Genomic DNA, 17,754 nt, shown 5'->3' with positions numbered 1-17,754 from the left:
TCCCGGAAACTGTAGTTTGTGTTTGTCGGTTTCTCAAGCAAACCCATTAGCATTGTATGTTAGTAGAACTACACAACCCATATTGCTGCGTTCTCAGGTTACTCCTGCGTATGTCAAAACAAATGGGTTAAAGAGTGTTTTTATTGAAGTCCTATACACTGATAGAGTTAAATGCTTTGTTGTAATCCCCATTATATCCCTGTTAACAAATAGTACTGTAATTGTACCATCAAACTGAGCCACTTTTGGGACGGTTCCTCTATATCCCCCTTTATCGCCGCCATAATTCCCGCTTGTGTTATGCCAATCAGTCAAAGGCCACGCTGATTGGCCGTATAAACTCCTAGTAATAAAAATTAATTTACTTATTAAATTATTGGTATACATCCAAAAGAATACATCTGGGTTGATCTTGTTTCAATTATTTGTGTTCTTAAGGAACTGTATTAATTTAGTAGATTACCCATGATTCTCTCTTCCTCTTCCCAAGCTACGCTGCTATCATGAAGTAAGTTGTGGAATATTTAATATCCGAGGCCATCCGGGACGTTATACATTACATATAACTATTATAACATGCATCCTGTTTTAGTCAATATTTTGACTGGCGTTAATGTTTTGTCTTTCTGATGCAGGGTCGAGCTGTGCAGCTTTAGTGGATATAAAATATATCCCGGCCACGGCCGGCGATATGCCAGGATAGACGGAAAGGTAAGAAAACGCTAGTGCTAGTGATCTGTCCTAGCTGTTTCATAGAATTCACTATGAAGGCCGGTGAATGAACTACCGTTCGTTTCCCATGTAGAGGAGTTAAGAGGATTAGAGATGTTACTGTACAGGAAGATGCAGCTTTATGAATTATCAATAAACAAGGAGCACGGACATGCTTACTTTATATGGGAGAGTACTCTGCTTTCTGTCTTCTAACAGCATGTACAGTTATGTAGCCAGGCGTTAGTTTGAGACCGCAAGGACTGGGTATTGATAATGAAAAATGTGAACACTATCTTATTTTGAATGGCTCCGTACTTTCACTAGCTTGAAATGTAGTGTTGTACATAGCGTAGCCAAATGCTCAGCAGTAAAGAGTCTCCCACACTTTCCCCACTCACAGGTCTTCCAGTTCCTGAATGCAAAGTGCGAGTCTGCCTTCCTGGCCAAGAGAAACCCCAGACAGATCAACTGGACGGTGCTGTACAGACGCAAGCACAAGAAGGGACAGTCCGTAAGTGTACAGCTGTAATCTTGAACGGCTTTGAGACATGCTGTAGAACAAGCTGTTTTGCAGGCATTCCAGGCTGCAGGTCCCTGTAATGCGAAACATCAACATTAAGAAACATTACTTTTTAGATGTCTTTTATGTTTGGTAGCAGTGTTGGGTAATGGTAAGGTTCTGGGCTCATAACAATAAAAAGATTGTGGAATCAATTGCCTGTTGGGACACTGCTGTTGTACCCGTGGGCACGGTACTTAACCCACACTCGCCTCAGTAAATATCCAGCTGTATAAATGGATAGACTTGCAGGTTGATCTGGATAATAGGAGCATCTGCCGAATGGCATTGATGTATAATTTTGGTTTTTTCAAAGCAACTATATGTAGAGCAGTTGTTTAGTGTGATGCTTAGGTTATCTGTTTGGCTTGGGCCTGTACACCTCTGAAAGGTCATTGTCCAACAGCATACTTTAAACAAGGCTTCCTCCACCTTTAATATACTAACCATTTTACAGCTCTGCAAATGCTTCACAGGGTTAACTTACAGGCATAAGGACATTCCTCAAACATTGTAGTCTGCTATTTGAGAGACAAGACAAACAGAATGTTGCAGAATTTATCAGTGATGTGCTGCAACCCAGTCTTGTTGAATTGCTTTCTCAAAAACTATTTTTATTTTCACGTTTGTGATATTTCTCAGTTGAAGTTTCTTTAGAACTGATTTTGCTAGCATGTATCAATGGTTGATACAGAAATTAAGCTGATCCCATCTCTTATCTGTACTATGCTGGTGGAGGTTGAGTAGTTCAGCAGGGTTGACTTTCTGTTTATAATGGTTATGTTGGTTCAGTTTCCCCTTACTCCACTCTGGCTTCCTGTCCTGACAGGAAGAGGTGACGAAGAAGCGCACACGCCGTGCGGTGAAGTTCCAGAGGGCTATCACAGGAGCCTCCTTGGCTGAAATCTTGGCCAAGAGGAACCAAAAGCCTGAGGTTCGCAAGGCCCAGCGGGAACAGGCCATCAGGTAAGGTCCTGCTGCCATATGGGCAATACATCTAGCTGTTCTCGGACTCATTTGCTGAAAAGCACACAGCATTGCTGGGCTGTTTCCAAGATATCAAAACAGCTGAGGATTGTCATATATAGATCTTTAAAAAAAAATTAATAAAATATCCAAGCCACTATGCATTCTACCATAAATTTGAGTAATAAAAAAATATATATATTGCTAGCTAGCCTATTTAATGAAAATTACACACAAGAATTTGGGAGATATTCGGTTTGTGTACCCTGGAAATGGTGCTTGTTCAGTTTGTGTGAGGTGGACCTAATGTTTAGGGTAATGTCATGTAATTGTGATACCAATCAAATTAATGGCAGATCTATTTTTTCAATTATTTCTGCTGACTTATGTAAGAATAAGTACATAGTACGACAAGTGAGTAACTTGGCAGTTTTGTACACAAGGTTCTTATGTTCATTATAAATGGCCCAACAGGAGCTAGCTACAGATTAAGCAGAGAGAGTTGTTTATGTATATAGCTAGTAGCAGCACCATATATCAAGCAGACTGGCTGCGTTATCCACTGCTAGCTTGCTGATCAACTGTGAGTAGGGTATTCTGACTAGTTTTTTATAATCATCATCTTAACAAAAGTTGAAAACATATTAAATAGTTGTATGTCATTGATGGAAACATTACACCAACAATAAATTCAACTTTATAAACGTGTTAACAGGCTAACTATGGGTCTGCTGTGAATGCTCTCTGGTCCCCAGTTGGTGAATGTGCTGATGCTTTCTTTGCAAATGGTTTTGTATACATACCTGTTGGGTTTTGTGCCAGTATAGATGTGCTCTACACAGTGCATATGTTCTTTGTAAAATTATACCAAACCAAGCTACAGTTCCTCTGAGGCAACAGACTTTTGATGGTTCAGTGTGTCCCATCTAGAAATTTATCCAATTCTTGAAAGCTACATAATTCTGATTTAAATCTGATGTTTTTCTCAAATGATTTGAATAGTTGGAATAATCACTGCAGCCCTTGTTGTTTCATGTTACATGAATACATGTACAACAAAATGAAAAAATGTAAGTGTAGTTGAATGTGGCTGATGCAAATAAGGGTTTGTAGAAACAGGGGGCTGAAGATTCTCCACAGTACTGACACAGGATATTAAATATGCCATAACTAAGCTTTGTGTTTTTGTGCATGTACTTCTGTGTGTGCATGGTGATAAACTTCTCCATTTGTTTCCTGTCTGTAATCAGGGCTGCTAAGGAGGCCAAGAAGGCCAAGCAGGCAACCAAGAAGCCCTCTGCCCCAAGCACCAAGGTAAGACTCTGAGTGCCAGGAGCCACCAGAGCCTGCTGTTGGCAGGACCACATGTTTGACACTGTTTGTGTAGTTCAGTACAGGTGGACTCAATGTTGAATTCAATTATTTAAAAGATGTACAAATTTGTACCTCGGTAATATTGTTTTATCTGCTGGAAAATTCTGCAATCACTGGCCTTGGCTAGTAAGCAATAGACCAATAATCAAGTCAATAAACTAATGCATTTGATTTCTGTTAGAAAGCAGGTCTGGTCAGGTAAAAAAAAAAAAAAAACAAATCTGCAATTTTGACAGACACTTGTAAATGTAATGGTCTATTCACCTGAGTTATTTTGGGTATCTGACAGTGCACAGGTTGATACATGGGACAATATACAAAACTGAAGTGCTTTCAGTACAAATCTTCTATTAAATGTCTGAAATTTCCTGGAGTTGTTGCTACAGTTCAACTGCATTGTAGTCCGGGTTACCACCTTGAAAGCTGAGATAAAACGGCTTGAAGCAACACGTGTAATATTTGTTTGGAAACATTGCAAACAGTATTCATACAGTTTAACAGGCTCAATCTGTTTGGTCTGTCATTTAACATGTAATTTGGATCTAAGTACTGCATCACCAATGAATCTGATGCCCACTTTACCAGTGTATTGGTTGGTGGTGTGAATGAGGTGTCTGAACAATTACAAAAGTAAAATTAAAGGTTTTCAAGCATTGTTGGAGTGAAAGAGCATCATGGCTGCTCCACTGTGTGAGCACTGCTTGTTACCTTTAGTGCTCACTTCTTTAGTAGATTCCTCTGTCCATTATAGAAAATGTACATCTGTGATGGCACTTCCAGTGAAGTTGGTGTGATTGATTGTCCTGATCTGTGATTGGTTGACTGTCTCCCCTGCAGGCCCCTGCTAAGACTGCACCTAAACAGAAGATCGCCAAGCCTGTGAAGGTCAGCGCGCCGCGTGTTGGTGGAAAACGTTAAAGTTACAACTTGGCTACCAGTTAATAAAATTCTCTGTTAAAAAAGGCTTTGGTTCTGATTGTTTGCTTATCCCTGGGAATGAACATGACCTACCAGAAGACCAATTATATGGCCTGATTGATCCTGCTGTCCAGTTTAGGTCAGCTCTAGGAACCTAGTTTGGTGCTTTTTGTTAATCTTAAAGGGCCAAAAAGTCCAAAAAATGCACAGGAGTGTGGACACACACACAACACATTAGTTTTAACTGAATGCTCTGCACTAATCCTAGCCTCCCATTATATAAAAGACATATACATGTGTCTCTACCTATATACAGGGCCACTACTTTGGGATAGAATCTCCATCCATATCATACCAAGATCCTTGTTCTGAAGTTCCAATCTCATCCAGTTATTTCTCCAGAGCTAATTTGTTAGGATTAAGTGGAAGAAAGTGGGTCACAATTAAATGCCAATGAGTAATTCAAATCTCCTACCTTTTTGGTTGCTGAACATCACAAAAAGTTTATTAGCAAAAATTAGTTCAATTTTAACTTAGTCACTATTTATGTACTATTGTAATTGCAACAATAACATTGGTGTCATACACAGCGCATATGCAGTGCGTATGTTCACAGTACATGCTACTACAATTTACCAGACTTGTTTCAATGACCCTGCAATTTATTCAGAGGTACCCAAGCACTGAGAGACAAATATTGAAAAGAAATTAGTTTCTCAACCGAACTCGTTTTATGATCTACAGTGTAACATATTTAATAATCAGTAACCATAACAGAATTTGCTTATTCGATCTTACAACGAACGTAATCTGACAGTGGTATGTGCTGATAAAAAATCCGTAACTACAAATTGAAATTTAAATGTTTTTTTGTATTTATTCCATACGTTCCCTCAAGGGTAGTGAGCTCTGAACTATTCATAAATCATAATTACTGTCACCAAGCGATACAGGTCTATATGCTTTGCCTACCTTTCCCTAGCTATCCACCTATACTGTTCAAAGGGGACAAAGTTTTCATCGACGAGATCCCCGCCAACTAGTGAACACAGCCCATCACTCTGATTGATAAAGTGAAGCATTAGAAATATTCCTTATAATGCAACATTAGAGAAAATTTTCATCTTCTAGCCTGGACACTGACTGCGTTTACGGAACAGGCAATATGACTTCAAATATGCCTCATCGCCGTACTTCACTAGCCAATCCAGTTTATTAATACAGATAAGCGCTTTGTACCGCCTCTAACGACGTAACATCCGGTTGTGCAGCAGCCATTTTGTATGTTCGTGCAAGTCCACCCCTCACGGTCGAAAACAGCAGTTCCCCCTTGGAAGTTATATACAAATATTGCGATTTTATTGACGCGTCCATCTTCTGTGACAACTGATAACTGATCAAAAATTGTAATACAACTTTGCGATCGGGGAAAGGCTTCTTCCTTCGCCGTATGCAGCAGATGTTTGTTGTGTAAGCGCTTGTTGAGGGTCGGAGGGGTAGCTATGTCGAGCGAGGAGAGCTACCTGGCAATCCAACGGTATCTCACCGACGAGCGGGAGCCGTATGCGCCAGGCACTCAGGGCAATGCCAAGAGGAAGATTCGCAAGGCGGCCACATGCTATGTGGTGCGGAACGGGACGTTGTACTACCAGCGGCGGCAGAAAGGCCTGGACGAGTTCACCGAACTGGAAGTGGTGCTGCAGGCCGGGCGGCGGAAGGAACTCATCGACGAGGCGCACATCACTGCCGGAGGGGAGCACCTCAACCAACATCAGACCTGGGACACAATATCTCAAAAGTACTGGTGGAGAGGTAAAAGCACAGCAACACTTCATTTAATTACTCAAATAAGCTATTTATCTTTGTAAGTTATGTTTCTGGGAAAGTTGCTCCTAACTAGACAGGCACTTTAGCAAGCTGCCTTTGGCCCAGTGTTGTTGGCCAACAGAATTCCTGTAGCTACTGCCTGTCATTATAATGGGTACGATCACGTAAAATACACGGAGAGAAATCCCTGAGTGCCTCTCATTGGCCGTTTTAGTCATAGTCACCTCTCAAATAGTCTGTGGTAGTGATGCAATAGAGCAACAGCTCGGTTAGTATACTTGATAACTGTGCTACAGCTGTCATAAAATAATACAAACTGGGTGCAAGTAATGACTTGGCGAGATGTCAGTAAGCAACGTAACTGTAATGTGCAATGTAATTTCATTGTGTCATATGGTGGTGTATGGCTGTAAAAGTGGTTAATTTAAGTAAGGATTGCCTCTGGCATGTTCAGTGCTGTTAACATAGCTTTGATATGTTTAGGCATCTTGAAACAGGTGAAGGACTACATCAGAGAATGTGCCCAATGCCAGGGCAAGCAGGAACGAGTGCGTGGCTGGGCGGAGGAAACCACGGGGGCGCCCCTTGGTCGGAGACGAGGGAGGCGCAGGGCGACTCCTGCACATGACAGCGATGAGGAGAACGAGGAAGAGGAGGAGGAAGATGTCAGCCTTTCTGAGCAACAGTCCATCCAGAAGTCCTCCAAGAGCCCCAGTGCCACAGCCAAACATGAGCTTGTCTTTGTTAGTATCCTCCTTGCTGCTTCAGCATCTGCATTGGTGCACCATACCACCTGTACTCACTTACTCAAGGACAGCTTGTGCATTCATCATCCTGTTTATTAAAGCTGGCTTTTAATGTATAGATAAAAAGCACCTTTTTAAGGGCAATGTGTCTTCATAGTTGGACCATCAGTTGGTCTGGTGTTCATTAACCCTACAAAAAAACTTTCCTTCTGCAGCACAGGCAAAATGTTGCTGAATATTGAGTTCTACCCTCAGTTTTGTTGCCACATGTATACATCGCATCACTGTTGTGTAAAGGAAGCACAATTGGCACTGAAGTGACCAATACAGACTTTGCTTGTACACGAACATGCTTCTCTAATCTTTCTCTTCTTGGTTTCTGGTTGATTGACAGGTGGACAGTAAAGGCATCGTGAAGCAGTTTCTGCCCAAGCATGGGCAGACTACACTGGACAAGCTAAACCAGCAGCGCCTCCAGAATCAGTTCTGTGACATCACACTGCTGATCGAGGGAGAGGCATTTCGCGCCCACAAGTCTGTGCTGGCTGCCTGTAGCGACTACTTTAGCCAGCTCTTTGTTGAAAAGGGTGCCGTGTCCAGCCACGAGGCAGTGGTTGACCTCTCAGGTGAGCATGGCGAGAACAGCAGTGTAGGGCTGTGGTCATACTGGCGTCTGGAACTATACCCAGAAATGTTATGAGTTAATGAACAGAAGGATGATGGACAGAAAACCAGTTCTTCAGCCAAGAGAACGTTATAGGAATGGATCCAGGTTAAGCTTCAAAATATGTTAATTTGATCATCGGTAAAAGCTCATAAATGGGGGCGTCCATCTTTGCCTCCAGTGGTGTGGCTGTACATGACCAGACTTTGAATTGCATGGTTGTTTCTCTCTCCTAGGCTTCAGTAAGTCCAGTTTCCTGCCACTGCTGGAGTTTGCCTACACCTCCAGCCTGAGTTTCAACTTCTGTGTAATGGCAGAAGTGGCCACGCTAGCGCGCCACCTGCTGATGGCTGAGGTGCTGCAGCTCTGCGAGTCCGTACACAAGCAGGTGGAAGAGCAGAAGCTCATGGTCTACCAGAAAGGAGACGTCCACACCGTGGTGTCCAGCCCGACCCTGACATCCCAGGCCCCATCGGAAGAGGGAGGGACGTACGTGGTGACTGTGCACACTGACGGCCAAGCTGTCAGTCAAGGCGGGGATGCCGCAACAGAGTCCCTGGCTGTTGTTACTCGCGGTGGGGAGGTAGCAGTGGGGGAGTCCCTGGCTGTAGTCGCTCCAGTTGGTGATGTAGCAGTGACGGAGTCCCTGGCTGTAGTTGCTCCCAGCGGTGATGTAGCGTTAGGAGAGTCCCTGGCTGTAGTCACTCCTAGTGGGGACGTTGTCGCGGGGGAACCCATTGCAGTAGTCACTCCTGACGGGGATGTGGCTTCAGCTGAGTCCCTCGCTGTAGTCACCTCTGGTGGGGAGGTGGAGGCAGGCGAGTCTCTGGCTATGGTCATTCAGGGAGCGGAAGTGGGAGCAGGCGAGACGCTGGCTGTGGTCTCAGCCTGCTGGCCAGCAGAAGAGTCTCAGGCAGGCAACATTCCAGCAGAGGCAGGGGGGTTGGGGAAGGGTCCAGAGCCAGGGGCCTTCATCATTAGTGTGGATCCTGGGAAGGTGGCTCCAACGGAGGTGGTGCGGCTGGCAGCCACAGCGCCCTCTACAGCGCAGGAGGAGGTGCCAGACCCGGCTCCTGCGCCCCCCAGACGAAAGCGGGGTCGTCCCGCCAAGGTGAAGCAGGAAGTGGTGTTGGTGGAGGAGCCTGCAGAGGTACAAGAAAGCAGTCCAGCCCCCAAGGGAGCACCGGAGGTGGAGGAGAACCTGGCAGATGACACTTACAAGAGCCGCCTACGTCAGCGGTCTCTGGGAGAGGGAGAATACGTCCGCATGCACATGGGTCTGGAAGGACAACAGCAGGACAGGAAGGCAGGAGCGCAGCCCCCTCGATCTGCTGTCCAGAAGGTGGGGGGGAAATCATTTCACTTGCACAAATACATGCACGCAGGTTCACATACACATGCTCAGCACGCATATGTGCACTCCTGGCATAGCGCAGTTTTAGAAACCCTTTTTTTGTATTACTGCTCAATGTAACTGCAGCCCTTTCACTGTGTGGTTTCAGTCTGCCTGTCTGTGGCTTTGCAGTTTCAGTTGTTCTGTCTGTGTCTGCAGGTGGCTCAGAGGCTTGTTAAGCGAGGCCGGCTGATACAGCCCACCAGAAAGCGGGAGGCGGGGACCGGAGCGGAGGAGCAGGCCGCCACAGGGGTGCCGGAGCCAGAGGGCGGGGCAGAGGGAGAGCACACGTGTGCAGAGTGTGGGCTGGTGTTCCAGCGGCGCTACGACCTGATCATGCACACGCTGAAGCACGAGAAGACACGTGGCTACAAGTGCAACGTACGTACCGGCCACTGTCTGTGGCAGTTAACCACAGCACCAGCAGTCTGTTCGCTGTGTGAATCTTCTGTGCTCACAGCACAGTGTGACTCAGCCTGCTATGATACCAGCAGTGTGATGTTACTGTGGCTGAGCAAGTGTGATGTCATATCGATGTGACACAGGCATGAGAGCGACGGTGTGTGGGTTTTCCCTCTCTGCAGCTGTGCAATAAGGAGTTCCAGTACGCCGCCTCGCTGCGCGCCCACCTCGCCCGGCACAAGCGGCAGAAGAGCCAGCGGACGGCGGCGGCGGGCCGGGCGCCCCTGGAGGACGAGGACGCCGGCGACAGCAAGGCCAAGGGGCGCACCAAGAGGGAGTTCGTGTGCGACATCTGCGGCAAGACGCTGCCCAAGCTCTACTCGCTGCGCATCCACATGCTGAACCACACGGGCGTGCGCCCCCACACCTGCAGGGTGTGCGGCAAGTCCTTCGCCCACAAGCACAGCCTGAAGATGCACCGCGCGCTCCACGACGCGCTCAAGCAGTTCCACTGCACGCTCTGCGACAAGTCCTTCGTCAGCAAGAGGAGCCTGGAAGAGCACACCAGCATCCACACCGGTCAGTCCATGCGCTCACAACACTCACAACTCTGGAAGTCTATAGGTACAGTACCAGTCAAAAGTTTGGACACAGCAGCTCATAGAAGGGTTTTTCTTTATTTTTACTATATTCCACATTTTAGAACAATTGTAAAGATGTCAAAACTATGAAATAACACAAATGGAATTTGGCAGTGATCAAAAAAGTGAAGTATCAAAAAAAAATGATAGCTGTGATTTAACAAAGTAGCCAAAAAATATTTTTTAAAATTCCTTTTTTTTTTTTTTTTGAAAGAAATTCATACATAGGCAACAACTTTACTGTTTATATTTGTCTAAGTAACAAATTTCAAGTATTTAAGCAAATTTTTTTAGGTCAAAATTACTTTGAAATCAAGTTTCCCCATTGTCTTAATCAGGTGTGTCCAAACTTTTGACTGGTGCTGTATGTATGATGGGATGTGGTTCAGATGTTTGACATCAGTTTTTCCTTTCTCCACAGGTGAGTCCAAGTATCTATGTACAACATGTGGGAAATCTTTCCACCGAGCGTCAGGACTGAGCAAGCACCTGAAGAGACACCAACCAAGACCTGAGGTGCGCGGGTTCCCCTGTTCCCAGTAAGTACCTGCCCTCCCCCAGAGACTTATATACACACACATACATCTGGTGCACCTGGTGAGCCATGTTTCCTGTTCTCTTCCCTCCGTGACAGCTGTGATAAGAGTTTCTACGAGGCGAAGGACCTCCAGCAGCACATGAACAAGCACCTGGGGCTGAAGCCCTTCCAGTGCCAGGTGTGTGGGAAGTGTTATAGCTGGAAGAAGGACTGGTACTCGCACGTCAAGTCCCACAGTGTGGCCGAGCCTTTCAAGTGAGTAGCCCGTGTTTGTGCCCGTTTCCAGGTGTAATGTCTGTCTGTACGGTGTCCCGATCTGTATCATAGTGTATGTTTCTGTGCTTGTCTGTCCCTAGGTGTAATATCTGTGGAAAGGAGTTCTTTGAGAAGGCTTTGTTCCGGAGGCATGTGAAAAAGGCAACTCATGGGAAGAAGGGACGAGTGAAGCAGAACCTTGAGAGAGAGTGTGAGCACTGCGGCAGGAAGTTCACCCAGCTGAGAGAGTACCGACGCCACATCAACAACCACCAGGGTGCGTAGCATGCCCAGACACACATACGTGCACTCACACGCACGCACACACACGCACACACACACGTGAAAAGACACACAACACAGAGTATTGGCATCACACTGACAACCACCAGGGTGAGTAACACACCCAGAGACACACATACACAAAGAGGCACACACAGAGTACCAATTCTATATAACAACCACCAGGGCAAGTAACTCACCGAGACAGACACAAGCAAATCGACACTCATGAATGGCAACAAAGACATACACAGAGCATCAGTGCCACATCGCCCACCAGCAGGGTGAGTAACATCTCTGATCTCGACCGCAGGTGTGAAGCCCTTCGAGTGCCTGACGTGCGGCGTGGCGTGGGCCGACGCCCGCTCCCTGAAGCGGCACGTGCGCACGCACACGGGCGAGCGGCCGTACGTGTGCCCCGTGTGCCAGGACGCCCACATCGACGCGCGCACGCTGCGCAAGCACATGACCAAATACCATGGCGACTACATCCCCGGCAAGATCATGCTGGAGAAGGACACGCTGCAGTTCCACAATCAGGGCACGCAGGTGGAGCACGCCATCAGCATCCTGGCCCCCGACCTGCCCCCTGAGCTGCAGCCGCCCAACCACCAGGTGGCCGACGAGGAGATCGAGACTGTGCTGGTCACCGAGGAGACGGTGGAGGCGGTGCAGGCGGTGGTGGGCGGGCCCGATGACACCGCGGCCGCCGTGTCCACGCTGTCAGACCAGAGCATCATGCAGGTGGTGAACTACGTGCTGTCGCAGCAGGCCGCGCAGACCACCGGGCCCAAGCTGGAGGAGGGCTCGCCCCACGCGCCCGATCTCATTCAGACTGTGGAGGTGGAGGTGGCCCACGTAGCCGAGGTGGAGTGACGGCACAGGCTACAGGCAACGCCACATCCCTCGCCGCTACCCTCAACATAACTGACTCGCTTTAGCCAGCTGCAGTGCTGCGGAGCTGCACACAGCATGCTCTGATTGGTGGAATGGAAACCAATGATGCGTTAGACTCACAGACCAGGAGCAGTAACTAGTGAATTTCATTTTGCGTCTTCTTAAACTTACATGGACGACACCCGAGGAATTATATACATTTACACACCTTTTCTCCTATATACATATACTTTTATGGTGTTCTGGTGTCAGTGTTATGTTCTTCAGGTTTACTATATCCTGCCAGTTTAGGGTGTAGTCTGGTTAACACTGGACAGCCACCGAGACTCATCTCCAGCATCAGATTCCGTCAGTAGAATATTCTCGTCGGCCAGAATGTGGCTGTACCTCCAGAAGAATGGCTTTGTTTATTTGTGTGTTGTAGAATATGCGGCTGTGAAGTCCCCTCTAGTCCACCTGGCTTCAGGCAACACCTTTGTAAATACTTCTGCTCAGTGCAAAGAGAACCTAATAAAAGGGGAAGAAACTGCTGTGTGTCCATTTCCTCTGATGGATTTTGCTTTCCAAGGCCACTGTCGTCTCTAAATCCACCTGAGATGTGTGTGTGTGCTGACAGTGATATGAGCAGTGGTCCAGGCACCCATGTTTTTCACAAAAATAGTCATGTGGAAGTCATCTGTAATAAGGATGTTTTGCAGTATTACGGGATTAATAAAAAGGTAAACGTTATGCCGGTCTCAGCTGTGCATGTGAATATACTTGTCAGCTAGTAAATAATGGTCCTATTACATAGGAATAAATTAATTTTTACATTTTCTGTCTCAATTTTAACAGCAATGCACAGAGCAAAGTCAGATTAATCACAAATAATGAAGTTTATTCCATGAAACGTGAGGGCTGCATTCACTCACACTGCTGTAGTTAGAATTTTTTTAATCCTCCTCTGGCATACATTACAATGACAAAGTGTTTTGTGTTGGGAGTTCATGACTCTATCTTAACAAAAGCTGCAGGATGCAAAACATAATAAAACACCATTGTATTTCACAGCTGGAATGGGTTCTTTATTGATGCTAGTGCCGACTTTGCTAAGCCAAACCCATCCCTTGTGGAAATGTCCAAAAAGCTCAATTTTAATTTTGTCTGACCATGAAATGCTTCCAATTGTAATTTAGATGCAGTTGCCTTTTTGTGGTTTTCCTTCAGAAAAAGATTCCAACTTTTAGCCCAGAAATGACTGCCACATTCTTGCAGGCAACATTTAATCTCAGCATCCTGAAGATGAGTTTGTTTTGCAGATCTCCCAACTGTTCCCTTTCGATTTACACTTGTAAATCACCACCTATACACAGACCCTCTTCCTGGCAACATCTTTAAATTTCCGTGTAACTGACACTACATTATAAACTGATAACTTCATGTTTTTGAGAATTCTTTTACAGCGACCTCTCTTATGGCCAATCTGGATGTTTTCCTGCAGTCTTCAGAGGACTCTCTGATTTTAACTCTGATAATGCATGCTGATGAATCTCATGTGTGTCACCTTTCATAACCCAAGGAAATCTATAAAAGCATCTTCCTGGTTACAGACATTTCCACTGACCTTTCAAAAAGCAGAATTCTGGTGCAGATTGCTTGAAGGTGTGACTAAATGTGACCCTCTTGTTCTCTGTAACAAAATTATCTGTGAATAATATGACACTGTTCTGCTTAATGCTATTAGGTCCACCATAAAAAAGTATCCAAATACATCTGTTACATGATTATTTTTCTTTGTTCAATTAGGGGTACACCATAAATAACTGCACTGACACACAGTAGCAGACTGAAGGAATCTAAGAGAAAATGAATTTTTGTTTTACTGCTTCCCTTCAATAAGCTTCCAGCTAGTCAGCTTTAAATATGGGAATGCCACACACACACAAGTCTTCCTGTTTGTCACTCCTGCCCTTGCTACCTCACTATTGCTATGGAAACACAACTGTTTTTTCTTCATCGTGCTCTTACTTTATAACAAATGAACAGATTTTCTGATAGTAAGGACCACAATGAACATGTCCTCCATGTTGCGACAAACATCCAACAGAACTGTCAATCTACTATAAGACACCAGGGATATGTTCACAAAAATCAATTCTACAGAGGTTCACTGACCTTTCTACATCTTTATAGAAATCAGGGGGCCACTGTACAGCTGACCTAGTTTTATGTATTTGTCATACAATACATGTGCAGTGTCAATTTGGAATATTCTACAACACAAGTGAGGTTTTATGTATTTATTACACAATAAGACTGAGGTGGATTTATGCATTTATTATACAATACATTATTATAACAAAGGTTGGGAAACACTGCAATAAACAGAAATTTAAGCCTCATTTTTTATCACATTTTTTATCTTGGGCAGAGGGGGCTGGACAGAAATGACAACAATTAGCCTATTTTGTAAGAACGGTTTCAGTAAAGCAATAATCTCTATGGTTCTGAAAGGCTCTTGCCTACCAGCAGTAAAGCTGTTGTGTGAAATACCTTTAGAATTGAGGGTGAGCCACTTCATTCTGACAGCACAGCTTTGAGCGACACTCTCACATAAAAAGTATATTTATAAAACAGAAAAAGATGCTCCATAGCACATGAATGTCTCGTTAAGTATTTACAATTTTACACTGTGAAGAGACGGACAACTTAAAGAGTTCTATCTACACACTGAGAATAACCTAGCCTAAAAAACCCTCTTCCCATTCTAACCCCAATTACAGGTCTATTTATCTGTCTGAGACTTGAGCTTCCTCTCCCAAAGCTTCTGGTGGTCAGAGAATCCGTGCTTTCCTTTATTGAAGGAGTTGGGCCCGGCCGATGTAGGTGTCTCCCTGCAAGGGGCGGGAAGAGAGAAGAGTCTTTCATAATGTGTATCTGATTTGTTGTGTAAGGGGGCAGAATACACATAACTCCTATGTTTGTAGTGCTCAGAGATAAAAGTTGCCAAAACCAAAATTTCTACTTCTACAGCCACAGCAGACCAAGGCCTTATAGGCAGTGGCAGGCTTAGCAAACTGCACTGTTCTATCATTGGAAAAGGGGTATCATTTGCTCAATAAACGATGTTGTTTGCATACCCCAACACACAAAGAAAGAGGGCACAAACACTGACTGTGTGAGGAGTGGATGGTCCAAAGCATAAACATGTCTGAGGTACAGACATGCAGTCCGAGACACAGACACACCAGGTTCTTTTTCTTTTTTTTTTTACCTCCCAATGTTCTTCATTCTCATCTTGGCCTCAGGGGGCATCTCCTCTGGTTCACTCTGCAAAGACGAGAGATTACCATTACTACACTGCGTGTGTGCTTACAAGGTTGGTATAAATTTTAGTGTAATTACCTGTGGTGATGCGTGTATGTAAAATTGTGCATTCTGGTTTGTTGATGTGTGGTTGCTTGCAGTTAGTGAGCATATATGAGACTACGTGTGTGCTTTTATGTCTGTATGTGATTGCTTGTGTTTGTGATTAGTGTGTTTATATTTACGTCTATGCTTGTGTGCATATAACTGAGCGCAGTTACTTTGAGTGAGTAAATTTGAGTATGTTTGTGTGTGTACATGACAGCGTGCATATGTCGCTGCATGTTTGACACTGATGACTGGGTATGGTATGGTTTGTATATACGTTTCAGTGTGCTGACGTATATGGCTGCCTGCATGCTGGTGTTGGGAAATGTGCTGTACTTACGTCTTCATCCTCGTTGAACACTGCAGCAAGAGCAGGCTTCTTGGCAGGCAGAACTGGGACAGGCTCTTTGGGCTTCTGTGACAGAGAGACAGACACACGCCAGTTACCGTAAACCCGCATGTCTTTTCACAGAAAAAAAAAAATCAAAGAAAGGAGAGACAGCTCTGCTGAACTTCCCCAGCACATTCACAGTGAAACTAATGCAACCCATGTTTTGTGGGTTTTTTTTTCTCAAAAGCACAGCACAACCCAGAAAAAACTGCAACCTCCACATAGTGTATAGGACATACACAACCCTCCCAAGATTCTACATACAAAACCCACCCTAAAGATCCTATAACGCCCTCTCCCCAACAACCACAAACACCAAAATACCACACAGAATCAGACCACCCTCCGGGTACCCCGAAATCCCAGGACTCACACTGGCTCCCAGCTTGATAGAGATCGGGGCAGGCTTCTTGATGAGCTGGCTTGTCATCCCAAAGCCCATCTTGGAGACTTTGGGCGGTGCTTGGTGGCCTGTGGGCTCCTCTGGGGCAGAGCGCTTCCCTGCACCCCGGCCCCCACCCCCGCCCCCCCCCTCCATTGCTGGAAGAGACAGTCTTAGTGTTCACACAGCCTCCCCTCTCTCCTGGTCCTGCTGGAGTCGAAACAACTTACCAAGGTGAGCTACTGTTACCTGCAGACACGGAGCCCCAGAGCAGCCTAATACACTGCCAGTCTGAGCCAGCAAGTGCAGGGCCAATGGATAAAGAGCTCTGGTTATTACCACGCTTTAGAATGTAGTCAATTAAAAACCCTGACCGTTACTAGGGTAAAGCATCACGACATAAATAACTGCTTACAAATACAATAATGATGACAGAATTAAGGAGTATATGGCTGTAAACAATCACTGACAGGGAAAAAAAGCATTTTGAGGGCACAAAGCACTGAGTGTGTGAAGCTACGTATAGTCTTGATTAACCTCACATGAAAATTACCCCTTTAAGCCTCGGTGAAAAATACAAGTTTACATTACCAAGTTGTACTTCTGACCCTCAAAACTGACTAAACTTACACAAGGCATCAAGCCTACTTTAACGTCCAATTAAACTGCATGCAAAAACCCCCTCAAAGTCAACGGGACGATCGTCTTTTCTGACCGTCAGTGTGAAATGAACGAATGGGCGTAGCACAGAAAGATTAGCTACTGCACCAACAACCGACAGTTATACTACGAAGCTAACTTACTAGATACCTTCCCAAAGGTTTAAACGCTAACGTTATTTCACACCTATTCGCCAGTTTCTGGGTACCTTGTCTAGCTAGCCATCTAGTCTATCGTTGCATACGTAAGACAGCATATTCAGGTAGAATTACGTTTGGTACTGAGGTAAAATAAAACCTGGACTTGTGTTAAGAACTAGGAAGGAAAACAATTTTGCTTTCCTGCGTAGCTCCGCAAAAAAAAATACACACGGCCACTGACTGTAGTGTTAGTAAGCCACACTGCACTGCAGCGCTAGCTGCCTAGTTAGCAGCGAGCTAGCTACAATATGCAGACTGGGCCGCCTGCGCACGACCACGTCTCGATTCTCTTCTTAGAAACCTCTCTGTGCGAGCAAGCCAATGTAAGCTTTCACGTCCATTTACATTTAAGGAATACACATGCTGAATCTGAATTATGTCGTTGAATAAAAATACTAATTTCACCTCCACCGTCGGAGAGCTCGTCGCTGCTACGCCTCTCGTCCGCCATTCTCACTGACGAAAACAAATGGTTGCGTGCTTACGTCACATAAAGGAGCCCGTCCCGCACCAGCGGATCCTGTTTGATGCCATTTGTCTTCCGACAGATGG

General features: G+C 45.3%; 3 protein-coding genes across 3 annotated transcripts; 2 read left to right on the top strand and 1 right to left on the bottom strand.

Annotated features, from left to right (window-relative positions):
* Positions 1-470: 470 nt before the first annotated feature.
* On the top strand, positions 471-4,576 carry LOC118785615 (60S ribosomal protein L24-like). The gene is made up of 6 exons (XM_036540425.1): positions 471-508; positions 636-711; positions 1,115-1,225; positions 2,103-2,239; positions 3,490-3,553; positions 4,451-4,576. Exons 1-6 carry the CDS (start codon positions 504-506, stop codon positions 4,529-4,531), a joined length of 474 nt encoding a protein of 157 aa, XP_036396318.1. The 5' UTR covers positions 471-503; the 3' UTR covers positions 4,532-4,576.
* Positions 4,577-5,832: 1,256 nt separating this feature from the next.
* zbtb11 (zinc finger and BTB domain containing 11) lies at positions 5,833-12,874 on the top strand. Its single transcript, XM_036540429.1, has 11 exons — positions 5,833-6,343; positions 6,842-7,101; positions 7,499-7,730; positions 8,005-8,295; positions 8,404-9,110; positions 9,321-9,542; positions 9,746-10,142; positions 10,626-10,743; positions 10,839-10,997; positions 11,099-11,274; positions 11,593-12,874. Exons 1-11 carry the CDS (start codon positions 6,034-6,036, stop codon positions 12,153-12,155), a joined length of 3,435 nt encoding a protein of 1,144 aa, XP_036396322.1. The 5' UTR covers positions 5,833-6,033; the 3' UTR covers positions 12,156-12,874.
* A 1,607-nt stretch (positions 12,875-14,481) lies between these two features.
* Positions 14,482-17,679, bottom strand: LOC118785613 (PEST proteolytic signal-containing nuclear protein-like). The gene is given in 6 exon segments (XM_036540422.1): positions 14,482-15,049; positions 15,430-15,485; positions 15,910-15,984; positions 16,334-16,469; positions 16,471-16,552; positions 17,608-17,679. Coding segments are annotated over 6 exon segments (504 nt in total). The 5' UTR covers positions 17,654-17,679; the 3' UTR covers positions 14,482-14,940.
* Positions 17,680-17,754: the final 75 nt, after the last annotated feature.

The sequence above is a fragment of the Megalops cyprinoides genome, chromosome 11 (assembly GCF_013368585.1).
Source record: "Megalops cyprinoides isolate fMegCyp1 chromosome 11, fMegCyp1.pri, whole genome shotgun sequence".
NCBI classification, from domain to species: domain Eukaryota; kingdom Metazoa; phylum Chordata; class Actinopteri; order Elopiformes; family Megalopidae; genus Megalops; species Megalops cyprinoides.
The sequence above is the reverse complement of the archived record's forward strand: the minus strand, read 5'-3'. Positions and strand labels throughout refer to the sequence as shown.

Coding starts and splice junctions, on each gene's coding strand:
- LOC118785615 (XM_036540425.1), top strand. Junction 712..1,114: donor ATGCCAGGATAGACGGAAAG/GTAAGAAAACGC, acceptor CCCCACTCACAG/GTCTTCCAGTTCCTGAATGC. Junction 2,240..3,489: donor CAGCGGGAACAGGCCATCAG/GTAAGGTCCTGC, acceptor GTCTGTAATCAG/GGCTGCTAAGGAGGCCAAGA.
- zbtb11 (XM_036540429.1), top strand. CDS start 6,034: ATGTCGAGCGAGGAGAGCTACCTGGCAATCCAACGGTATCTCACCGAC. Junction 7,731..8,004: donor GGCAGTGGTTGACCTCTCAG/GTGAGCATGGCG, acceptor TCTCTCTCCTAG/GCTTCAGTAAGTCCAGTTTC. Junction 10,744..10,838: donor CGCGGGTTCCCCTGTTCCCA/GTAAGTACCTGC, acceptor CCTCCGTGACAG/CTGTGATAAGAGTTTCTACG.